Genomic DNA, 25385 nt, shown 5'->3' with positions numbered 1-25385 from the left:
CTATGAAAGAGGAACTTCTATGTGCATGTGTCTGTAGGCACATGCACCCCCCTGTTAAGACTGTGTTGTTGAAGATGCAGATCCTCTCGGCATTGGCACCCTGTCAAAGGCTGAGTCAGTGATACCTATCTGGGAGTAAACAAGGAACATTGCAATTCAAAACTTATAAGTGACTTGGACATTACCCATTTCTATAATGATTTAAAGATCAGAAATTCAAGTGGTACACATTTCTGGGAATTTTGTTGGGATTTTTTTACTGCACCAAGCATGTTCGTACTTCAAAGGTTGTGCACTCATCCCTAACAGTATACAGTTGCATGTGCAGTCCTGGCTCATGTATCCTTAGCTTCCCATCACCCCTATACTCCTCCTAAAACTTTTTTGGGTTGTTGTGGGTTTTTTTTTTTTTTTCAACTGGAGAAGTTTTAACACTTGTGTCAACTCCGTTGTGGAACTTCTGAAGCAAACTCCTGAATCTCTTTATGGTAAAGACAAATTTATAATGCAACATCAAAAATACAGAGTTAAATTGAGATGCCTTTAGAGAGTCACTTTTGCCTGAAGAAGTCTTAATTTCCAAAGTTAAAATCTGTTGAATAGAATGGAATTGGTTTGGATTTTTTTACGGTGTTAATTACTTCCAGATGAAAGTTAAAATGTTGGTTTGAGAGTGGAAAAACTCTTAAACCATTTGTTTCATTTTTATGTTGAAGATGTGGAATACCTGATTGTTAAGCAACACAATCACTAATAAAGTCGTGTGTTTAAAACTGTCAAATCTGTGATCATACCAATACAGTGATTTTCATTAAGACTGGACTGTCTTGGGTACAATAACCCACACTTCAGTGCAATGTTTATTGATGTTCAGAACAATGTTATCACAATAAACAAACTTAAACTACAACTTTCTTCTCTTTGTACTTGAGAATTCCATTCTTGTACTGCTAATTTAGTAAATGTAGGGTTATGTAAATTGTGCTCAGATTTCACATGGAATTCAAGTTCTTTTATCTATGATACATTTGCTCTCTCTCACACTCAGTTTACTTTTCTCAGACTATTTATACAACTGATAAATAATTGCTGTCCTCAAACTTGCATTGTATGCCAGTACCAATATTGGGTTATAACAAAAAGCAAACATGTATTAATAATATAGTATTGGGTAACAGATACATGATGGGAATGCACAAGCTGCCTTGAGGAAAATCCTGCAACTGCATAGTTTGAGCCCTTGTAAGTCTGCCCTAATTTGGAGTTTTATGCTAATTCCATCAAAGTTAACTTTTTCCTTTCAAGGCAAAAAATACTGTCTTCCACCACAGTTGCTAAATTGCTTGAGGCAATTACTGTGAGACCATCCTGAAAAGGAGCCCTCAGCTTTCAGCAGAAAGATACTCTGCTGTTGGCAAATGCAACCAGCCAGCAGCCTACCTTAGAAATTCCAGCTCCTGCAGTCACACGTACAGGTATGACAGATCTGCCTGAGTGTGTGAGCTGTGCTGTGTTTTTGACTGTTCTTCAGGGTGTCACTTGTGTCACTGTCCCCACCACCTATTTGCTCTCCTTGCACCCAGACACAGCTTACTGCTGGGGTTTCATCACCTGAATTCTGTTTGGTTTCCCCTGTGGTTCTTCACCCTTTTCTTCACACCCAGGGCACTTCATTCCTCACACTGTGCTCTCTTCACTACCACTTCATCTTGCACTCCTGGGTTTCCATACTTGCTTGTCACATGCAGTGAGAAGCTCTGCGGTTGCACACAATACAAGGGTGGTGTGTCCTATGTATGCCACGTGTTCGGGTCTGTTGCAAAACGCTTTCTTTGCTGGTGGTGTTTCTGTCTTAGTCCAGTGGCGTTCTTGGTGAATGGATTTTCTGTTGTGGAGCATCAGTTTTAAATGCACAAAGACAGAACCAGTGTTTCCAAGAACAGGCACTTTATGTGTGCAGGGCAGTGTTTCTGCAGTCATGCCATGCAGTCACTACAGCAAAGGCCCTGCACCATTGTGGTTGGGAAGCCATTTTGGTTTGGTATGTACACACTCCCACTTCCTGCAGTTGTCAGCCAAGCCCTGGGGCCAGCACTGAGTGGGGCAGTGGGTCACTGGCTGCTCAGCAGGGGCCCTGCGTGCTGCACAGGGGAAGGAACCTGAGCAATTCATGGCCTATGGAGGTTTCATGGCTGGGCACAGCAAGAGCTTGTCAAGGTCTTCTGGCATGGGGGCTATTTCTGTGCAGTGTGGTGTACCCACTGCTTTTCCTCCTCTCCCTTCACCTCAGAGAAGTTAACCAAAAGCACACTGACGTTTCTGCCCCACACTAGAGATGCCCAAGACCCCTCTTGGGATTGGAGCAAGGAACATCATGAAGATTCCAGCGCTGTAACCCAGTGTGGTGGTTTTCTTCATGGCTGATGTGGTTGCCAAATGGCTGTGGCAGCAGCTGGACTTGGTGGGAGAACAGATATTGAACTGCATGAGACTGAGGGCTTGCATTAATGGCTTTTGTATATAGTGTTTGAACCGGGCATAATTAACTGTGCACTGGGAGAATTACAAGCAATGGTAAGCCACTGTCTTGGGAGTGCTACAGAAGCCTTTGGCTTGTAAGGAAGCATGCCAGGTAGGTACAGTTCTGGCTAAACATTCACATTTAGACTGAATTAATCTGAATTCAGCTTTAACAACTGGGTGGTTACCAGTCTTTTAACCCTATAGCACTGAGACCTGGGCCACATGGTGTTTTCTTCCTAGTAATTCTCCAGTCTTCCCCTGCCATCTTTTCCTTCTCTTTCCTAGGTTGCTGTTCGGTAATCTTGTTACCCACTTCTGATGGTACTTGATGTGTACATGTTTTGGTCAGAATAAGGAACATGGTCCAAGCTGTTCAGAAGGGCAGAGCTCAAAGGGTTGTGGTGAATGGGGCTGGTGAGCAGGCAGCAGTGGTGTTCCTCAGGGTGCAATCCTGGGGCCAGTCCTGGTCACTATCAGTGACCTAGATGCAGGAGTTGAATGCACCATTAGCAAGTTCACTGACCATACCAAACTAAGAGTTGCAATCGCCTCTCTTGAGGGACTGGAGGCCTTGCAGAGAGATCTAGATAGATTGGAGCATTGGGCAGTGATTAATGGGATGACATTTAACAAGTCCAAATGCCAGTTTCTGTGCCTGGTGTGGAATTATGGTGGGCACAAGTGTAGATGGAGAGAGGAATGGCTGGTGAGCTGCCCTGCAGAAAGGGACATTGGGGTGCTGGTTGGCAGCAGGATCAATAGGAGTCAGCAGTGAGCCCTGGCAGCCCAGATGGCAAACTGCACCCTGGGGTGCAGCAGAACCCACAGTGTCACCAGCCAGTCAATAGAGATGATTGTCCTACTGTACTCAGTGCTGGTGGGGCCTCACCTCGAGTGCTGTGTGCAATGCGGGGGCCCAGTTTAAGGATGTGAAGGTCCCAGATGTGTCCAGAGGAGGGCAATAAACCTGGTGAAAGGACAGGAAGGAATGTCCTGTGAGGAGTGGCTGAGGACTTTGGCTTGTCTAGCTTGGGGAAAAGGAGGCTGAGGGAGACCTCATTGCTCTGTATAGGTTCTTGAGGAGGGGAAGTGGAGATGAGGTGCTGATCCCTCCCTCCCTAACAAAGCCCTCACTTGTCCCAGAGCTGTGCCAGGGAAGGTTCAGACTGGATATTAGAAAGCATTTCTTTATGTAGAGGGTGTTGAAACAGAGAGGTGGTCGACGTCCAAACCTGTCAGTGTTTAACAGGCACTGGGACAATGCCCTTTAACAGCTTGCTTTAACTTGTGGTCAGCCCTGAGGTGGCCAGGCAGTTTTACTAGATCATCATTTTAGGGCCCTTCCAACTGAAAATCTTCCAATTCTATATGTCGGGAATTGGGGCACCGAATGAGCAACTAAAATGGGCAAGAACTGTGTTGACAGAACTTGTATGTGCCACAAAGCCTAGATAACAGTGCTTGAGACTCAATCAACACTTAAAATACACTTGCAAGCTAGACAGAAGCCAGTTTGACTTTTTTAAAGGTGGTGGAGAGAGCAAAAATTTTTGCTGCTCTGTTCACTGGAAAGCAAAAGAGCATCAACACATCACGGAAGAGGCAGGCTTTATTTGGACATATCTGCAGTTTTCCATCACACCGTTTTCTTCATGTTCCTGGATATTCTCTTATATATACATGAATATATGTATACACATGGTCATATAAAGCATACTGTCAAATGCACTATTCTTTTTTGCTGAAAAATTAATGTTCCTTTTTTTTTCACAAACCATACAGCAAAATGGATAAATACCACAACCTGCCTATGTAGTAACATGCTACAAGATGTTCTTTGAAGTCTCTTGTATACAAAGAATCAGCAGAGCTTTTGTTCCACGTCTTGTCTCGTCTGCGGGGTCAGTCACAGGAGGATTGGTGCTGGCTCGAGCACAAGTCTGTCTTGTGATGACAGGGGGCACAGCCCCCAGGTATTCCTGGTAACCTGACTGTTGAAACTCTATGCTGATACCTGGGAGCAACTGGCAGTTGAGGTGTTTCTGCTCCTCAGGTCTCAGAGGAGCACATAGTCCTTCCAACTCAAGCCAAGATGGTAACTGGATTTGTAGGTTTGGTGAAATGGATCTATATCCACTACTGGGCTGTAACATAAAGACTGATTTATTTACTCAGCAGCTAAAACTCACTTGTCCAAATGCACAATGTGTCCTTAGGAGACAGTTTAATCCTGATTTGAAGCTTCTGGCTGCAGCCAGAGAGCCCTTTTCCATGCATTCCCAGTGCATTTTAAAGCCGCCTGGGGTGGTGATGTGCATTTTGTTTCAAGTTGCCTTCCTGTGCTTTCCACTTATAGCTCACTCTATTTTCTTGACTACTTCACTCAGCTGGCTGGTTGGCCTCACTGTCCTGGCTAGAGTCTCTCAGCAGAACTGCACAAAGCTGCTGCAGGTAACCTGGTGTGCTCCAAAAAGATACATGGTGGGATATCACAGAAAACCCCTATTGCTTGGCATGGTCAATATGGAAATCTTTCTGCTGTGTCTGAAGTCCTAACAGCAAATTAAATAATGAGGTAGGTTTTTTACACATTTGGCATTCCTGCTTTGCTCCAAACTGTGCTTAGGAGATGATTGTTCTATATTTGACATTGTTGCATTTCTTTATGGCTGCTGTAGGAGACACTTTTGGCCAGAGCAGAGCCTCTTAGGCTTGTCAGCGTGCTGGTGTGCCTTAAGATGTTCTGGTGCCAGAGACCTGGCAATGGGCATTTACCTATCTATCTGTCTCACATGTGATGTTTTCTTGGGGAATCTGCTTGTTTTGGTACTGGCACTGTTCAGTTTTCTTCCCATTTCAATGTCAAGGGGGAAGCACCTGGCACAACAGATACTGTTTTGCCTTGGAGTCTTGCAGTCCTCATAAACTGCATCACAAAGGTACCTACAAAGCTGATCTAAAAGGCAGCACCATGATTTATAACCAGGCAGCATACCTGCCTTCCAGCTCCCACCTGCAGGATTATTTGTTTTTTTTAAGGTTTTTCGGTTAACAGATGCTATTTGAGCTTGTGGATGCTCTTGGATGTGGCAGTCAAAGCATTAGCCCAGTGTGAAATGTTCCTTCAGTGCATGTATTTCCTTGTTCTGTTGCAGATTCTCACTGAAGATGTAAATGCTCCATCAGTGGGTTCTGGGTGCCCTGGAGCAGGGCTTTGCTTCCTCCTGTGAAGCTGGGCTGTTCTGTATGGAGCAAACCTTCAGCAGGCTTCAGGGTGTGCTTCCATCCCTTCCAGTTGCTGCTTTAATGATGTTTTATCCAAGCATTCACTGGAGCAGAGACCAGAACTCAGGTTCCCCCCTCCCTTTGCTGTTCATGGGCCACAGTACTGCCCTCTTTCCAGCTGGGTGAATATTCCACCTTGTAACATCCAGGAAAAATAACCTCATCAGGAGAACTGAGCCACTAATCCTGATTACAGCAATTACCAAGAAGTGGAAATTAAGGGTCAGGTCTCCCTCAACAAAGGCAGGAATCTGAGACAGAGTTACCCTGTAGAAGGTCATAGCATTAGCCACTCTGCTGCTAGAGATGGCAGATAGGAAACTATCCTTCAAAGCTCTAAAAGTTGTCCTCAAAATACATGGCTGCTGTAACATAGTTTATACCTGTGTACAAAGACCAGTTACGCCCCATTATGAGGGCTGAAATAATTTCAGCATCAGCATTAAAAATTCATTCTTAAAAATGCCTCATTTGGAGGGAGGGAGAAGGAAAAGAAAAAAAGGGTTGTGTTTGCCAGCTGGGTCTCCCTCAGCGCTCAGCTCATTTTGTTTGTTTCCATGAGTCATTTTTAGAACAGGCAACAATAATCTAACAATACTTGAGTCATATGCACTCCAGAGCCAACTTCTTAGAGAACACAGCTTTCCTGAGGAGAGTGGAAAAACAGCCTAAAAGGAGAAGTGCCTCTCCAGCTTTTGTACATTACAAGTTCTGCTTTTTAAAAAGTGGTTGATGGAATTGCCTTTTGAAAACACAGAAAACAATCCTTCCTGTATTTCCCTTCAAATTTGAGACCTAGAAGGGCATGAGACAGAAAGGGGCTGTTGATTTAAGACAAAGAACCCCTGTGCCCCCCTTGAACAAGCACGCGGCTGCTAACTGCATGCTAATGCCTCATGCTCCAGCGCAGGTCAAGACAAATGTGAAGGGAAATGAGCTGGGGCTTGTTTCTCCCTTTATCATGCTGTGAAGTGTAAGCTCAGCATACAGCTTTGGCTACTCTCATAGAAACAGCCTTCCTGTGACAAAATATATCCAGTCCTACCCTCTGCTTCTTAGTAACACCGTCATTTCTGAAAATCAGGTGCCAAGAGACCCTAAACTAAAACCCCACTTAACTTCCCTCCTGTGTTCACAGCTCCTCCAGTGCAATCCCAGCTGTAAGGGACTGATTCAGAGTTCCTCTGTGGAGAGAAAGCTTTTTCTGCCTGCTTTTCCCCAAAGCAGCTCAGCTTCCAGGATGTGACAGTTTGTTGTGGGAAGGCCCCATCTCATCGCCTGGAAACAGAGTAATTGGGGAGTATCAGTTCCAAACTTATGCAACCAAGGCTAAGTTTTCATCTGACCTCCTCAGATGGGAAGAGCTCCAGCTAAACATTCTGTGCTGCACAGGGAGTTCTTCCTTCACCTGAAAGAATTGTTTGTTCTGAGGCTATACTTATAAAAAGCTGTTCTGCATTTGTAGGAAGGAAAATATATTACACAAACCTCTATGATAAATACAACTCTATGCAGCTTGAATAGACTATTAAGAACATCAGTTTATATACATATATAGGTGACAAAAGAACAGTCTTGCTCTCAGTAAAGCACAGCCAGATTTTTCAGCCACAAAAGAAATTGAATGCTAACTCAAAAGAGCCAAACCATCACTTTTGTTATCTCCACAGAGAAGCAGCCAGTATGAGAAGTAAAATACTATTGCCCCAAATTTATTTAACTGTTTTAACTAAGAAAGTTGCTTCATCCATATAAACAGATGCGGAGTGTTAAAACAAACCTCAGTCAAAAGCATAATGCAGGAAGCTAGAGCGAAAACTCGGTGCAGATAGCTGGTTTGTGCATTTGACAATAAGACTGTTTTACTCTATCAACAATTTTTTCTCTGCCTTTTACAAAGAAGAAAACTTGCTTTCTAATGCAAATACTGTAAGAGTGCCAGAAACAAAGTTTTTAAACTTTTCATTTTTCTAGCTAAGCAGACAATTCATTTTCTTCTGACCTGTTTGATTAATTTCAAGCAGCAAGCTTTAATCTCAAAAGCACCACGTTTAACTGATCATCTCTCTTACTATATCCATTGAAAATAACTGTTCTAAACTTTTCAGTAGTAGCACCTGCACCTTATGCTCATATCTGCTGTAGAAAAGCAAGTGGAAATCTGAGGCCCGGCAAGTTTCTCCCTGCACAGCTGGTTCCACTTAACTGGAATGAGTCACCTGTCTCTTAAGCACTGTGTTCGGGCCTTAAAGGAAAAAGAAACCTGACGCAGGGGAGTGTCCTTTTGCTTGGCACCATCATAGTTAGCATCTGCATTGAACAAACTGTTTGTAAGAAAGCACTTGACCCAATGTAGTCTTAACACAAAAAGTTATTGACCATGTCCAATAAAATTTCACTTTCCTGGTTCTGCTTTACTGAAAACATAAAAATAGCCAACCACAATTGTAAACTTCAGATGTAAACTTTGATAAACTAGGGACAGTTTGAAAAACTAGGGACAGCACTGCAAAGACAATTTAATAAAGAATAGCAAGAGCACAGTGGAGAAGTATCTATCGAGAACGTATTTGTTGTTTAAACAGTTGTTCTGTTTGTGCAGGTAAACAAGAACTTGGGAATGAATTAGTTTAGCTACAGAAACATGTCTTTTGTAGCTACATCTGGAAACAGGACAAGGAAGAGGTCTCAGTATAGACTATAAACCCATCACTGAAATCAAATATATAAACTGAATATATTAAAGCTTTGAATTTTATTACACTTAATTTCGTCTGAATATCTTACCCTTCTCTCCTGTTCAAGGTAAACCTAAACATGAGAAATGGAAGGATAAAGGAGAACTCCACTAAACGTGGAGTACATTTCGTCAGAGTCTGTGTAGGCCAGTTTGCCTCCCGTTACGACGACATTTACTTCATCTCCTGCTTTGAGGTGAAGAACAAGGTGGAACGTCCCAGGACCACCACAGGTCTGTTTCCCTGAGTAGGGTTTGTGATACTCCAACAGTTCCCTTCTGTACCCAGCGGTGTGGAGCTGAGCTACGCTTGCATTGGAGACAGACAGCACTGCTTCTACATACTCATCCCTCTCTGGGGCCAGCACAGCAGTGATCAGGTAGCGTCCTTCATATGGCGATGTGAAAATACCTGCAGAAGAGTTCTCAGAGTTATTCAGAATGGAGAGACCTAATCACTCCAAGTACAATGACAAACATAAAATGACATGGGGTTACCCTTTGCTATGACAAAACTGTGACATGGTCAGCCTGGACTGCAGACCAACTGACAGCAGTCATGAAGACAAAGGGTTACTGCTTTTATACTACAGCCCACAAGTCCTTCAGAACCTCCTGGGCTAAGCAGCCACCATGACTCAGAGCTGGGTGATGAGGTGAGAGGCACCCACATGCTGTGCCAGTCCCCAATAGGTTAAGGCACACCTAACACCCTTGAGTGACAGGACCCTTGCCTGAGGAGGGGGCAACCCACAGGTACTGCTACTGGGGAGGCAGTATGTATTGCATGCGTCTTCCTGGGTGAACCCATCTGGCTGGGCTGCAGTGAAGTGGGTTAGCAAGGAACCTCACCTCTACTACCTGCTCTCAGCCAGCCTGAGGTGGGTGAGGAGCAAAACCAGCTGTGCTGGCAGACCTGACACAGTGGTGAGTGGGCCTCAAAATTACCAGACAGCTGCAGAAAATCAGAGTGGCAAAGTGTGTGTGCCTGTTCACATCCATAGGAAGCTTTTATTCCAGGTTTAGATTAACTTATTTTGTTTGTTCAATGTGCCAGCAAGGCCTGAGATAGCACCAAACACTGGTAACCCACGCTACTGCCTGTCTGGCATCTCTGTGGGTCCATTCTTTGGTTGTTACCTGTATTAGGGTTGTAATAGTCCCCGTCATTCACAAGCACTTTGTTAAAGTGAACCACGCCAACATCACTGGAGAAAGGCTTCTGTGTGAGCCCAGCAGAAAATGACACCAGAGAGGCCGCAGCGGCAGCAGGTCCTAAAATGGGTAACAATATGAGTCAGAGTCACATCAGAATGACAACATAGCCTCACCCTGTGATGGTTTATAATCCACTGTGTCTCTGTTCCTGCATATACTCCACTTGGATAAATCCTGTCACTTGATGGATGCCAGAATTAGCAGAATACGAACTGCTGGCCCAGGTCCCAGGTGTCTCACCATAAAGTTTACTAAGCACCCTGCCTTGGTCACAGCATCCCTGGTTTTGGGTTGGGTTATTTTTATCTTCTAAGGAAAAGGTACATGGCTTGTAAATGCTGGCAGTGGAAATCCTGCCACCTCTCAGTTCAGCAATGCTTCTGCCATGGACCTTCTTCAGGATCGAGGCTGCCCTTGGACATCACTATCACAATGACAACAAGAGTGCTAAAGATGTATAGTTCATGCCAACTTTCCTAGTCATGCCAAGAAGCTGCACACAGCTTAGATCTCTCACCTTCTCTGCTGAAGTGTAGTGAAAATAGCTACAAGAAGAAAAACTTTGGTATTATAGCAAAGAGAACCATCAGTGGGGCTTTTCTCTCTCTCCAGCACTTCTCTTTTGGAGGACTTTTCATCCCAGTTTTTCTTTCCTCAGCAGATCAGTCACTTCAGTATTTTATAGTGGCTACTTGCTTGCTACCTAAACACTGCTGCTAGATGAAATACAATTTGGACAATTGAGACAGATTTTTACATTTAACAGACTGGCTTAATGGCATTTGGTGATTGACCACTTAACTTACTTGTTCCACTTTAGCTCCTTTCCCTCTAAACATTTCCCCTAAAGTAGGACACACTGCTAGAAGCAGTCAACTATAGTTGCTTTGTTTGGGTAATTAGGCAAAAAACAAATGCACTTAAAGTTGCCCTCGGTTGCTCTTTCTGTTCTGTGCTGCTCAAGTTAGGATCTGTATCTTCTCTGTGCTCTCAATCTGAGATGCCCATCAGCAACCAATGTTCGATTAAGATTGTATCATTTAAAAATTGAAGTTAAAAAGTGACAAAACATCTAAAATGTGAATATGCAAATGCTCTGCTATCCTTTTTTGTCTGAATAACTTGGCATTGGGGGTGGGAGGGTAAGGCAAGGTGAAGATATGCCTGCAACTTCAGAAATGGCAAACAACTACCTTGACTTCCCTGAGGGGCTGGTAACCAGCTGTCTCGCATATCTTTGGAAATCTCTTTATTCAGTATTCTGTCTCACGCTCTGAAAAGAGACAGAAGCCCTCTTTCATTACGCCTACCTGCAAGTGTGCCTGCAGGGGCTCTCATAGGTTAAGATGAGTTGATTTGAAAGGACCAAAATTAGTTGCAGGAAGTCTACTTAAGAAGCTTCTGTAAAGCTCCATTACTTTAACACCACACTACTTACAGAAAGCATTTCTTTGTATTCGTTGCCTATTCTGAGATTCAAATCAACTGAAAATGCACTCAACTAACTTTTTGTTGGTTTCTCTCCCCTGCAGTTGTACTGCACAGATGACACAGACTGTTTGCTGCCTGCTCAGAAACACTGTCCTCTCCGTTTGGAGTAACTCCAGTTCTGCCTGGTTTGGTGTCATCTGAACAAGGGAACGACTCCTCCGCTGGCTTGCCCTGGCTTCCTTCAAGATTTTCCTGCACTAATTGTTAGAACAGTTATTAGAGTTTGCTGCCAAAATGGCTTCAGATCAACAGCCTAGTTTAGCACACCAGCTGGGTTTGTTCAAAGGAGAAATCTTAAACCTGTCCAAGTATTCTGATCAGTTCAATGGGCAATGTAAGAAGGCCCAGTAAAGATGTGTCTATGTTCTCTTACCCTCTTCTCTGCCCCCAGCTGGAACTGTGCCAGTTTAAAGCTTTCACAAGTGCTACCAACAGCTCTAAGCAGTGCTTTTGTAGAGCCTTACAGAGAAGTGAACTACCTTGTCTTACATGTCTTCACTTGCAAACACTTCAAGAACATCAAAGTTCAGCTTCTCTAGGCAAGGTCCAGGCTTGGAAACTTCACTTAAGTGGTTAAATGTCATGGAATTATAAAAATCAGGAAGAAGTTTTAAAGCACTTAAAAGCTGGGAACCACATGCACAGCTCTGATGAAGAAACTGCTGGGCAGACAAAAGGTTTAACAGCAGATTCAACCACAGTTTTACAGCTTCTGGGGAGGAAAAAAACTCTTGGACTTTAGATGTATTCAAGAAGGTTTCTCTTGAGATATATTTATATATATGCCAGCAGGAGCAGGTATGCCTGTTCATGGCAATCTAAGCTAATGTAATGCATTCTGGGGGATCAAAAGACCAGAGAAGATAACATGGGTGGGCTTTGTTAGGTTACATTTACTTTCACCCATCTGCTAGCTGTATTTCTGGTTCTCTACCTCCCTTTTAACTTCCCAGTACAGTTCATGCCTCCCACAGAGCCCAAGGGCCAGAAGGAGAGAAAGAAGAAGAAAAACAAATCCTAACCAAAACAGAACAGTGCACAGCACAGGCATTTTCTATCAAGATGAAAGGAGAAAAAAATAACAGTGTGATGGTGCTGCTGACAACTGCACAGCAACTGGAATGAGGACTCTTCAAGAATCTACACAGCAGAGAGACCATAAATACATAATTCATTTGTCAGTATGCACTTATGACTCCTTGCACATAGCAGGAGTAGGTATGATATGTCAGATTTCCTCTGCTTGGCCAATACTCCTAAATTTAAATGAGGGCAAAGTGCATCATTTCAGTCAAGCTAAAGGGGACAAAATATCAGCAATTTATCACCTCCTGCTCCCTTTTCCTGGTTTTGGGAGGGGGAGGGGGGTTGTTCGGTTTTTTTGTTTGTTTGTTTTAAACTCTTCATTTTGAACCTAACATCCCATTTCCATTCTCTCTGCTTATGGGAAGGCCATGCAGAGCAGCAGAGCAGCACAGTGCCACACTAATTTCCATTAGCCAGTGCTCAGTGAAACTGGGCCCATTATCTCTACTCTGCTCACAGTGTTTTTGATGCCAATGATAACTCACTCAGTGCATTAGCAAGACACAACTACTTTTCTCCTGAGTCTGTTAGTAACAGCTCTTTCTGCTGTAACAACACCTACTTCCCAGATTTCAGCAAGAAAAGGTTTTTCCCAGCACTCATCTAATGCTGCTTACACAACCATCCACCTTCTACCATATCCTTCAGCACACAGAATTGTGCAGTTCTTTCACGCAAGCAGCAGCTAAGCACAACCGCTGGTGCAACATGTTCTTTACCTCAGAGTCAGCAAACATGCTTTCCCCTATGCTAGACCACTGATGTTACTAATGAGAATACCGGTTCCTGTCCAATGATTAAAAGAAAGAGCTAAACATGAGCAGAACCTGTCACAAACACAACAAAGTAATTTATGTATTCAGTAATCTCTTTCTTCAAATCAAAGACCACCTACAACAACATAAATCTTACGTTAAAATAATATTGTGCCTTTATATTTGAAACGTCCTCTATGCTTGCTGCCTGGAGTCACATGGAAAAAGTAAAGATGGTTAGTATCAGACAAGGAATTAAAAAAGACTAAATTAGCCCTTTCCTGCATAGATACATGCAGCAGCATTCACACAGCAGTAGGACTCACTAGATGAGCCGTTTTCTTTACTACACTGTACAAAGAGTTTTCTTTTAGAGAGCTGCAACAGCCTCCGCTGAAGCTGCAGGGTTAAGGACACAAGCAACACTGAAGGCAGGATGAACAGGAAGGGCAGAAAAGCAGTTTGTGCTTTCAGTGATTTTTTTTTCACTGTGACCCTCTGTATGCTAATCAGAACATCCAAATCCTCTTCTTGGCTCTGTCCTTGCCTATTTGTGTGACCTGGGATTTTACAAGCATTTTCTCATCAGTTCCTACACCAGTTCATCAGCCAATTCACTACTTTTGCCTCCGCAATTTTCTTAGCTTCGGCAAACAGAAATTCTCATAACTGTAAAACCACCATACTTCAAAAACATTTCCTGCTGTTTCTTTAAATAATAAATGGTTCAACTCTTTTTGTATTAAAAGGGATTAGTTGGATGCACTGAGGTTCTAACACTTAACTCACCTTTTTCATAAACTCCCTGCCTGTAAAACTAAAGCTTATATGCAATACTGTACCTTATACTCTCTCACTAATACTTGTTAGGTCCTCAAAAATCTTTACCATACCACATTATATTAGTGAGATGCATGCAAACAGATAGCTAATGCATCTGAAAATCTCAAGAAATACTATTTAAAGTATGCAAACTGCGCCTCAGCATTCAAGAAGAGCACTGAAGTGGGGTAGTTTAATCCCAGAGGAGAGTTGGAGCCCTCAGCTTCTTCCTGAGCAGTGCTTTTTATGTAACAGAAGTTATTCAGAAACAGAAGTGAAAGGAAGTACTCAGAAGGCCAATTTAATAGTACAAGCTGCTTATTTTAGGAACTATCATACAGGAAGCTCTGATCTTCTTTCAAATTTGAATTTCAGCACTACAAAATGCACTGAGTGAAGACTGGCAAAAACATCATGAACTGTGGTCTTGCACAAATTAGATATTAAGGATTCCTTGATGCCTTATTCAAGCATTAAGTTCTTCCTCCAATAAGCCAAAAATCTTGCTTTCCCCAGCTGTTCACTTCCACCTCAACACTGTTAACCCCTGAATGCTGCCTCAGAATGCTCTTTCTTTGCTGCTTATCCAACCCTAACTATTCTATGATTCTATGATTAGGGACTGTGGATATAAATGCTCTAACTCCACAGGAAGTCCAGTAGCTACCTGCACCATCCTTACCTCCCTGTTTTCTATGACTACCTACCACTGGGGTTTGCAAGGCATTTTGGGGGAAGTTAAAGGACAGATCAGAAGGCAATCAGAAGGTATATCTTATATTTAGATGGGTCCTCTGGGGCAGAGATCAGAAAAAGGAACAACTTGGTCAAGCCCAGCTCTCTCTGGATCCCAGGTGATAACATTACTTACAACGTGTTCCACCAAGCAGCAACCGGCACTCTGCCTGCCAAACCCTGCCTTTTCAACACTTAACATCCACCTACCGTTTCACAGAGTTTTAGCATAAACTGATTAAAATACTGCTGTCTATGAATGGCACAGATTGTACAAAGTGGAAGAAAACCCCCAGGAAATCCATTTATCACAGAAATCTAGACATTGATATTGGCTATGCTGGCATCAAGATAAACATTTCTTTACTTCTTATCCTCTTCCAGAAGCCTCACCTATTGCTGCTTGTTCTTACCACCAAATGCAAAAAAGATTGCTTTAAGGCTATGACTGACTTTTAATTAGAAAGTATAAATATCAGGATTTCAGTGTCAAATCTTTACAAATCTTTTTGTCAGTACCCGGACCAATCTTTATGATGTGTATCTGTGATTTCACCCAAGGGTAGGATTTTGGATGCCATAAAGCCCTAATGTTTTATTTTCATCTATTTCTCACATTTCCTCAAACAAATTTAGATGAAGTCATTCTTTTTGAAGAGGGTGTGGCAATATTCACTTTGATCCAGGACACCAGATAGTATCTTGAGTACGAGGTTGTAGGGCAGGCAGCACCCAACCAACACATTTATCAAGGCCAACTAGCATGTCCCATAAAAGATTTATACCTGTTTATCATACAAATCCATAAATGAGCTTATTTATAATTAACAGTTATAAAAAAAAAAATTAAACACCAAAGTAGGGAAACTGCATTTTGAACCTTTTTTAAGTTGTGGCTGTCTGTAGCAGCACTCTTGCTTTCCCAGAAGTCAGGAACACAAGACCTCATGACTCTAACAAAGACAGAAACTATCCCACAAGGAGAACGAGCATATGCACTAGCTCAGATATTAGCAATGCTTCAAGATCTTAGTCTTGGCTTTATTCTTATTAAAGAAATATTAAAATGGTCAGAAATAAATATATATTTTAACATTTAAAAGGAAAATAAAAAGGTCAGCACTGACATTTACTAGGACATAGAAACCCGCTGAATTTAAAAAAAAACCCACTGAAGTAACAATAACCCAAATGAATTATTTTCCAAAACCTCTTTATCTTGCAAGGATGCAGAATGTTTAAACGCTTAGGTATAGCAAAAATGTGACGTATTTTCCTCAGTGCTAAACTTAAATACTAACAATTAACGTTGTCTCAACCATGACCTCCCAGGGACTGAAATAAACATTAAGTACCTGTGTAAAGAATTTCTAGGAAACAACTGCCTTACCTTGTGACTCCGTGGTAGCAGGAGATAACTTTGGATATCCTACAAATGAAAAGTAGTGTGTGTGACACAGTATGTAATGTAATGGAATACATTATCACAAAATACCAACACAGTCTTCCAAAAAGCATCCTTTGTTACCTACCAGCAACCTACTGAAACAGCTACCAAACAGCATCTCTTATGCAATACTCAATTATCATTAAATGGGAGTGGTCATGGTAACGAAAACCAAATTCCTACTACACTGTACTAAATCACTATGCACTATGGCAAGAAAAAAAAACATTTAAATTCCCCTAGTGGCAAAGCCGCTGTAGTTACCAATGATTTTACATTAGTCCTGTTGACCTCATGCTTTATGCAGCGTTGGCAAAGGCAACAGAAGTGGCCCTGAATCTGTTCTCCTTACTTCTGTAGCCAGCTGGGGGCTGCAAAGACCTGTTCACAGTATCTCTGCCGTAAGCCCATTCCCAACTGCAACAGCTATAATGGACATCCACTAAAGGCTGAAAGGTGGCTGGTGAAACACAACAGATCTCGGTGTCACCCTTTTAACAAGACCTGGCTTGTCCATTGCACTTAAATGGGAATGATTCACTGTCAGTTTGGTTCTCTCACCTGGTGCTCCAGCATACCCTTCAGCAATGGGCATAGTACTTTGCCCAGCCTGACCATCCACATTTCTAAGCCGCCCTCTTCCTGACATTAAAACGGTGCCAGGAGGCCCTGCCTCTCCAGTCTCCAGGATGATCCCCGTTGTTCCAGGCAGAAATGGCACAACTCCTGACCCTGGCAGTGCTGGGCGTGGAGGAGGTCTCGGCTGTGGTGGCAGGAGGGGGGTCCTCTGTCGTGGGGGTTGTATTTGTATCCTTGGCCTTGATGGCAGCAAGGATATGCCAGGCTGGGGCTGCAGGGGTGGTCTTGGTGGCAATGGCTGCCGTGGTACTTCTGATCGCCCTTTGAAATGATGAAAGCAGAAAGGAAGATGCAGAATTATTCATCTAAAATAGTATTTTAAATTGCTTATTTTTGGAAAAAGAGCAACCAACAAACAAGCAAGCAAAAAAACAAACAAAAAAGAAAACAAAACCCAAACAAAAAACAACTTCAAAATAAAACAGGACTCAATTCGAGGCCACCTTTTCCCTCAGACCCAAGACTGCAGAGGCAAAACCCCTTTCCACATCTGCAGTACTACAGACTCCCCTCTTTCCCAACCCGTGACACAGGAAAAGCAATGAAGACAGCCTGGAGACGGGACAAGGAGCAGTCATAGAGTCCTAGAATCATACAACTGTTAGGGTTGGAAAGGACCTTAATATCATCTAGTTCCAGATCCCCTGCCATGGGCACGGACACCTCACACTAGACCATGTCATCCAAGGCTCTGTACAATCTGGCCTTGAAAAATAACCTGGCCTAAGTCTAATAACTGTGAACATTCATCTGCTAGTTCAGCTTTGACTTGCTGCACCAAGCAGGCCTTGTATCCTGCCTATTCCCTCTGCTGCCTTCATCTCCATTGCATGTTCTCTCCCTACCTTCGCTTCAGTGTTCCTGAACCCCTCCCACCCATCGCACCTACTTTTGACTCTGTACTCACACAACACTTAGCACAAAGCTGACCCTTTAGCACTACCATAAAGAAACATATCCACAGAAAAAAAAATTGAGTAAATGAACAGTGACTTAACGTATTTTTTCCCCTACTTTGAAAACCAATAAACTTCTAATTCCAAGTATTCCCATTACTAATATTTTCTGACAATAAAGGCAGAACCCTACAATATAATCCACCAGAAAAGCCATTATTGTTTAAAGAGAAGAGATACCATTAAAAGACGTTTCCAGTAGAGCAGCCAACATGTATGACATCAGGATTTAACAGTGCTGACATAGTTACTTTTGTGTATCTGCTCCAGTTCTAAGCCCTTTATAGGAATTACAACTTATTTATAAAACTGAAGTCTTATATGACTTATAAGGATGCAATGTCCTTGCAAGAATGAAGTTGAATTACACTAAGAATAGGCATGCACAAATGTGTAGATTTCAGCAATCCACACATTTACAGAGTAATCTGTCATTTCAGATGCCATGTCAGCTTTTACACAGAATAATTAGAATTTCATTCTAAATCAAACGTTAGCATTGGTTATTGTGGCTGCATTTTGAGACTACAGCTTGAGGTGCAGGGATGGAAAGGAGTTTCTGCGGGAATGGACAAACATCCCCTTGCAAATTTATCTGATGCAACTCATCACACCAGAGATGCTTGCAATGGTCCACAGTGAAGACCACAGCTCTGAGGCCTCAGTGGTCAAAATAAACGCTTCAATTCATCACAGTCCAAAATCATCCCAGGTAAATTTGCCAGTGTGGGTAGAGCTAAACAGACTGGCTGTGTCTAGCAACAGACAGGGTGCAAGGCTTCCTCTAGCCCTGCTGTAGAGCTGGGGACACCCAGGAGTGCTCTACCCCATACCTTTGGGCTAGAGCCTACAACCAAGTCATGCATGTATTGTCCATGATGCATGGCTGGGGATAGACACTGTTGCTGGCAACCCACATGCTGTTTCGTGACTACTCAACACCTGCATTTTACCCTTGTGAATCTCATTCCTTGTTTTCATCTCATAATAAGGCCACATAAGCCTTCCAGAGAGGCTGTCTGAAGTCATAGCCTCACACCACCTGCATTCATTTATTAGATATGCCTGCTAGAAAAAATGTCTTCCTGAACTTTGCTGGCTGACTTTAACTGTCATGAGAGTCAAAACTAACACAAGCAATGCACTGATAAGCTGCACTGTAGCTTGCTTCATAACTCTATCCACAAGGCAGAGAACTAAGGAGCGAAATGTTCACTATATACAGATTACAGCTATCTTCATAAAAATCCCAGGATTAAAAAAATCTTATTAATTAAAAGACTTAAAGTATCAAAGTGAATTATTTAACAGTTGTTAACTTGGTGAGACATCTTCTGTCCACAGCAGCATAGATTCAGACCATCAACTAAGAGCTTCAGATTAACCTCATTCAAAACATAAATTGACAAAACACTTTACCTTGGGATGTGAGTACTTGTCATTGCTCTAGTCAATTAAGCTGAGCTTTATTAAGACAACGACTTGGACTGACACAGGGAAAATTAATACATTGCTCTGCTTGCTTTTCTAAACCTTCAAAAAACAACTGCTTAAATCCCATATCCTGTGCAAACCGCTTTCTTGTATGCAACATCAATACTATAATATTCAGAACTGTCCAATTACATATCCATAAAGTTAAATCCAAAATCAGCTGCCTAAAGCTCAACTTCAAGTACCAGCAATCAGATATGTGTGGATTGAGAGGCATCTGGCCTGCCATCTTTGCCAACCTTTCTGGCCTCTTCTGCTGAGGATGCATCATAGCAAGACACAGCACCGATAAATCACTAGACAAACACGATAACACTGGAGCCACCTTATCCTGATGCTGTATTCACACATGTTTTCAATTCACAAGGCAGTGAGAAAATGAAGCCCTGATGAAGGCTGGAGTGAATCTAGCTGGACCTGCTTAAGCTTTGCTGAACAACAGGCAAAACAGAAATATTCCCTGTCATCTTCCCAACTATCTGGGAAGGCAAAGAGCACAGCTGAGCTCATTACACAGCTGAGAACAGTAACACTGTCTTCAGCAGTGGCGTCCTGGCTGCTCTGGTTGTCATCACTGGTGTGACAACTTGGTTGCCATGTCACACAACAGCTTCTGCTCTCAGATGCCCATCCGCAAGTGAAATAGAATGAAAGGTTTCCCTCCTCAGCTGAAAATTTACTCAAGGAAGGAGGAATGACTTACGAGCAGTGACCTGAATGTAGGAGGCAGGTAGGATGTGTTTGTTTCTAGTATCATCCTGCCACAACAATGCTCTCCAGAGCCCCCAGAACACATAGAAATGAAGTGCAAAAAACAAACTAGCAAGTAAAAGAATCTGTCACTGCACTCAGAATAAGCCAAACAGACCTTACTGGAATTATTTTATGGATACCAAAAGGATTTGGCAATTAAGTTACAAAGTACAAGCTCACAGGGAGCCTAAGGGGATTTACTATGGCTATTTGCACTACAACACTAGGTTTTATGTTGTCCTTTAGCAGTGTTGTAATGCAGAGCACACATTTGGTTTCTCAGGCCATAACTTCAGCAGACGACATTTTGCTGTTGCTTTCAAAGCCCAGCTATAGACACAATTCCCAGAAGAACTGCAGTTCAGGTCAAATAACGGTAACCAAAGCAAACTGCACTCCCAGCATGGTATCTGGCTGCGTGACCACAGCTGGGATTCCTGGAAAACTTAATGAATCTGTATGAATAGGCAGTAAGTTAAAAGAGACCACTAACTAACATGGCTTTAAGTTTCTTGCCATTTGAAGAGCAAACGTACCTGCAGGGAGGTAGAGTGCAGTGAGAACAACTAATCCTACAAGACATGAAGCTGGAGTTGGTCACCATCTAGTATGGACAAAGAGCTGCGGGACTACATTACCTTGGTAAGCATACACATGGTTCCTTACACTCCTAGAGCAAACCACTACCTGCCACCACCATCACCCTGTGTATAGCAGGATGCTGTACTATTCTTCATCAGAAATTATGACAAATAAATTTCTGGCCCCTGGGTCCATATCTGACATACAATCAATCACTAACCTGGCTTGTCACTTTGGATAGAAGCACTTGAAACCCATTAATTAAAAATTTGGGAAAAAAAAAACACAGGCATATTCGTAAGATCAGGGTCATTTGACTTTGCTCTGGTTTACAGTGGCTGGGCTTACACTGCTTGACAAGATTTTATATCATATTTTTTGCAACATATCCTTGCCTTACTGCCCTCTACAACTGTTATTAGCAACAGCTTGTTTCTGTTTCGGCCCTTCTAAGGTCAAATGACATCATCTGAATGCTACGATACACTGGCAAATGGTGAATAAGAAATTCTACACCGATCTAAGGCCAGGACTGACAGTCTTCCTTTCAAATGTTGGTATCAGTGATGATGCTGCAGATCACAGATATGTAAACAGTTAAAGTCATACCCGAACTCACATAACTGGGTTCCCAAACTACTTCCAAAAAAGTCTCTTTTGCCAAAATCTCTCTGCAGCTCCAGCCATCAAAACTTACTTAGACTGTACAACAGAATGTTTTTTTAATTGGGAACATTTAGGGACTGAAGTGTGTGCTTCACCAATCCTTCAGAGGCCAGATGCACCCCATCATAGGGAGGTTTGCTCAGAGTGCCTACTCCTCAGATCCAGCAGCAGTATCCTTCCATAAGCTCTAAACACCCAGTTGTGGTCGGAGCAATCCCAGGCACAGCTACAGGCTGGGCAAAAAGGAAATTCATGGCAGTCCTGTGCAGAAGGACTTGGGGGTGTTGGTCAATGAGAAAATGAACATGAGCCAGCAGTGTGCACTCACAGCCCAGAAAGCCAACCATATCCTGGGTTGCATCAAGAGGAGAGTGACCAGCAGGTCAAAGGAGGTGATCCTGCCCCTCTACTCTGCTCTCGTGAGACCTCACTTGGAGTATTGTGTGCAGTTCTGGTGTCCTCAATTATGTTTCTCAATTAAATTCCCCTTAAACAGGGGAAGTTTCAATTGGATATAAGGAAGAAATTCTTTCCTGTGAGGGTGGTGACGTACTGGAATGGGTTGCCCAGGGAGGTTGTGAATGCTCCATCCCTGGCAGTGTTCAAGGTTGGATGAAGCCTTGGGTGACATGGTTTAGTGTGAGGTGTCCCTGCCCATGGCAGGGGGTTAGAACTAGATGATCTTAAGGTCCTTTCCAACTCTAACTATTCTGTGATTCTATGATTGATAGCTCTGCCCTGAAACAGCGTTGTTTTATGGAAACCCAGGCATGCTGATGCTTGTTAATGCATTACAACATTGTAAGAGGGCAGAAAAATACCACCCATGAGGCCGCTTGAACACGTGCTTAAATAACACACAAAAGATTACTGTGTGTTTCTTGCAACTTTCTCCAATGTTGGTCCCTACTGCAAATTTATTCTGGGCAAGATGGATGAGAAATAGGATTACACAGGTACATCACACTGCATTTTAACAGCAACCAGGTCTGCTTCTGCAAGATCTAGCGGTGAAGGTCCTAACACTGTTGAATTTAAGTCAAGATTTCACCGAGTGAATTATCTGAGAATTATGGACTCCCTCCATTCCCCTTCACTTCTTCCTTTAAAGGAAGAGAAATATTTATGGTTTTAATCTCACACAAAAGCTTCTCATCTCAGAGGGATTTTTGTGTAAACTACTGCAATACATTTGGTTTTAAATAATTGAACACTCAAAAGAAACACATCTATCAGAGGCTTTCCAGTCTCCACCTCAGAATAAGAAGAATATTCTTCACTGAAGAAACTACTTCATGAAGCACAACTCGTATATTCAAGCAAGAGCACTCACAGTCCTGCATCTGATCTCCCCCAACCACCACCAGCTGCAAAAGCCCACAGCCTCTTCCCTCAGCACCTCTTCTTCTGGTTTAAGGCCAGCCGCAGAAATGGGCCTCTTATTTATCTCATAGGTGCACAAAATTAAAACCAGAAACATCAACCAACTGAAGAGTGCAGTTTCAAAATAGTCTCCAATTCCTGTGTTTTTGCATCATGCTGACAGAAACAGGAACTCAGCTTCCTTTTGTAAACACTGACTCTCTCAGAAAAACAACCCTTTGCTGAAATCTGGAGGAAGGACTACAGAGTTCTTGCAAGAACTACACCCTCCTTCAGAGGGATCTGAGTGGCATTTGGCAAGGTCTCTAAACCTTCATGGCAAGGTTCACCAACATGTTGAGGTTACCGTTTCACAGCATCTCGAGCCAAAGGGAATGCCTTTGCCTCTCAGCTACTGTAATGCAAACTTTAAGCCACCTGTGGAGGTAGATTTGAGCTAACATGTTGGACTACAAACAAAAGTGCTGAGGTGTGAAAACACTGCCAGCTGGGGAGTGCACCTATTGCCAGCTTGCCAACTACATTATGGGAATGCAAACTTCTGGGAGAACTATGAAGGAGAAGTCTTCTATTGCCACACCAGGATAGGCTGGAGCTTGTTTGTGGAAGTCCTGAATCAAAGAGTTGGTGATAAATTACAATCATTAACTCATGCTAAGAATACAGCTTACAGAGAATCTTTCTTATAAAAAAATTGAATTCCTTTGACTTCCGTTTTCTCCACTTACTTTTCAATTTCCCCTGAGGAATCAAGAATAATATCATACAACAAAATAAAGCAAAACAAAATTAAATCTAATTAACTGGAATAACACCCACAGATACTTAAAACACACTTCAAACTCACTATCCAGTAATATTAGCTTTCCTATTCTCTTTATTCTGGCTCAAAGTAAACATGAAAGCATATAAGACTTCTTTCTTTTGAGAATACTTTTATAAGCACCCAAAGCCCTCTACAGTGTTCTAGACCAAAGAGCCAAAATTAGAGTCACTGTAAAAACAAAGTAAAAGTTGTGTAATATTAATTTTTTCCTCCCTGCTTAGTTCCCTTCTAAATGATTCAGAAAAGACAGGCAGTTGAAAAACAAACAATCAAAAAACATTTAAAAGAGCAAAAACTTACTTGGGTCAGACTGAGATTTCAGCACGCCTTCAATGTCCGTGGTAATTTTGGAGACCTGACTATTAAAGTGTTGTACAGAATTTTTGAGGCCAGAAATATCAGTGGAATGAGACACTATAGTTTCATTCATTTCACGGATGCAGTTCCATAAGCTGCTCACATGCTTATTCAGACCTTCTTTTATCTTCTGCAAGCTACCTGAGACAGAGTCCAGCTTGCCACAGACTTTTTCAACATGTGAGACTCTGCTCTCAACATCCGAAACACCCTCCTGGATACCTTGGGTCTTCTCTTTGCACTTGCTAAGATCATTCAGGATATGGTCATTCAACTGTTCTAGTCTCTCTCTGACTTCCCCACAGCAGTTATCACTGGGGTGAGCAGTTTGATTTGCAAATGTCCTCTGCATTTGATCGATTTTCCGGAAGACACCTCGCTGTGTTTTTCTACAGGTAGAATTGACCCCCAGAAGCTGCTCCTTGCAGCTACTCAAACCATCCTGAAGATTTTTCATATCTTTATCCATGACATTTAGACTATACCGGAATACACGTACGTCTCTCTGCATTCTCTGGATGTCACGTTGGTTACCCTTAATTAAGTTAAGTTTCTCATTAAGAGAGCTATTTAGAGACTGCAGGAGAACAGAGTTATTATCTGTTTTTGAAAGCAAGTGATTGTATTTGTTATTACAGTTTTCTAGCTCTTTCTGAATGTCCTCCATACCCTGTGGTGCAGACTGACATTTCTGCCCACAGAGGTGTTCAAGTGACAGGAGTTTGTTCTTCAGGAAATTGATTTCTTCTGTAAATTGTTTATTTGCAAATCCTTCATCACTGGGCAAGATGGGCCCAGGATTAATAAACATTCCATCTGGGTCTGTGGTATTAGCAATCTCTAATATAGTGCCCCCCAGCCTATCTTCTAGTGCCCGCAGCTTTTGATCAAACAAGTCTCTCAATTCATCTACTTCAGCAGCTATGGCACCACGGAGAGTTTCCTCAACATAAAAGCAATGCTCTTCAGCATTTCGCTCTGTAACATTCATCCTCGCATCCAGCTCCTGCAGCCTCTCACCAAACATGTCTTCTAGATCTGGAGTTGATAATCGACTGATCTCATTATCTATTCGGACATTCAAGATCCTGTGTGCTTCCGCAACTCTCTCAATCTTTTTATCTAAATCCTTTATCTCTTGGTCAAGGTCATTCCTTTCACCCTCCATGCAACAACTAGACTTGTTTGATGGAAGCTGAGTTCGGAGAGTATTTATTTCTTTCCTCAAGTCATTCTCTTTTGCCTTTATAACATCAATTATTCCTACACAGTTACTGTCATTGTCATCACACTGCTGCTGGATATCCTGTAATTTGTATTCACAGGAGCTCTTCAGATCTGCCATTTTCTTTTCAAATCCGTCCAGTAGTTCCTGTCTGAGGGACTCAAATTTGGAGTCTATATACTCCCGATATATGTTATCACTGGGCATTGTTATTGTAGGTCCTTGTGCTGCCTCCTGCAGTTGTTTTAGTTGCCCTTCATAGTCTTTTACTTTTCCATTTAGTTCTTCCAGCTTGTCATTCCTCATCTTCAAGGCTTCTTTGACATCAGCTAGCTCAGACTTTAGATCTTCCATTTCAAAATCAATAAAAGGGTCTTTCTGATCTTTACTGTTGAGCAGTCCAGG

At 42.5% G+C, this 25385-nt stretch overlaps 1 protein-coding gene across 1 annotated transcript in view; it reads right to left on the bottom strand.

The window, feature by feature from the left end:
• Nucleotides 1-4114: 4114 nt before the first annotated feature.
• The window catches only part of EMILIN2 (elastin microfibril interfacer 2), a 26418-nt gene continuing 5147 nt past the window's right edge, over nt 4115-25385 (bottom strand). Inside the window, exons 4-8 of the mRNA XM_034060253.1 lie at nt 23699-25383; nt 16661-16999; nt 16043-16081; nt 9686-9820; nt 4115-8957 (exon numbers count right to left, since the gene is read on the bottom strand). Of these exons, the coding sequence (XP_033916144.1) occupies nt 8620-8957; nt 9686-9820; nt 16043-16081; nt 16661-16999; nt 23699-25383 (2536 nt within the window). The 3' untranslated portion in view covers nt 4115-8619. The remainder of the gene's footprint in view (nt 8958-9685; nt 9821-16042; nt 16082-16660; nt 17000-23698; nt 25384-25385) is intronic.

Source organism: Melopsittacus undulatus, chromosome 1, assembly GCF_012275295.1.
Source record: "Melopsittacus undulatus isolate bMelUnd1 chromosome 1, bMelUnd1.mat.Z, whole genome shotgun sequence".
NCBI lineage: Eukaryota > Metazoa > Chordata > Aves > Psittaciformes > Psittaculidae > Melopsittacus > Melopsittacus undulatus.
This window is presented reverse-complemented; position numbering and strand designations above follow the sequence as displayed.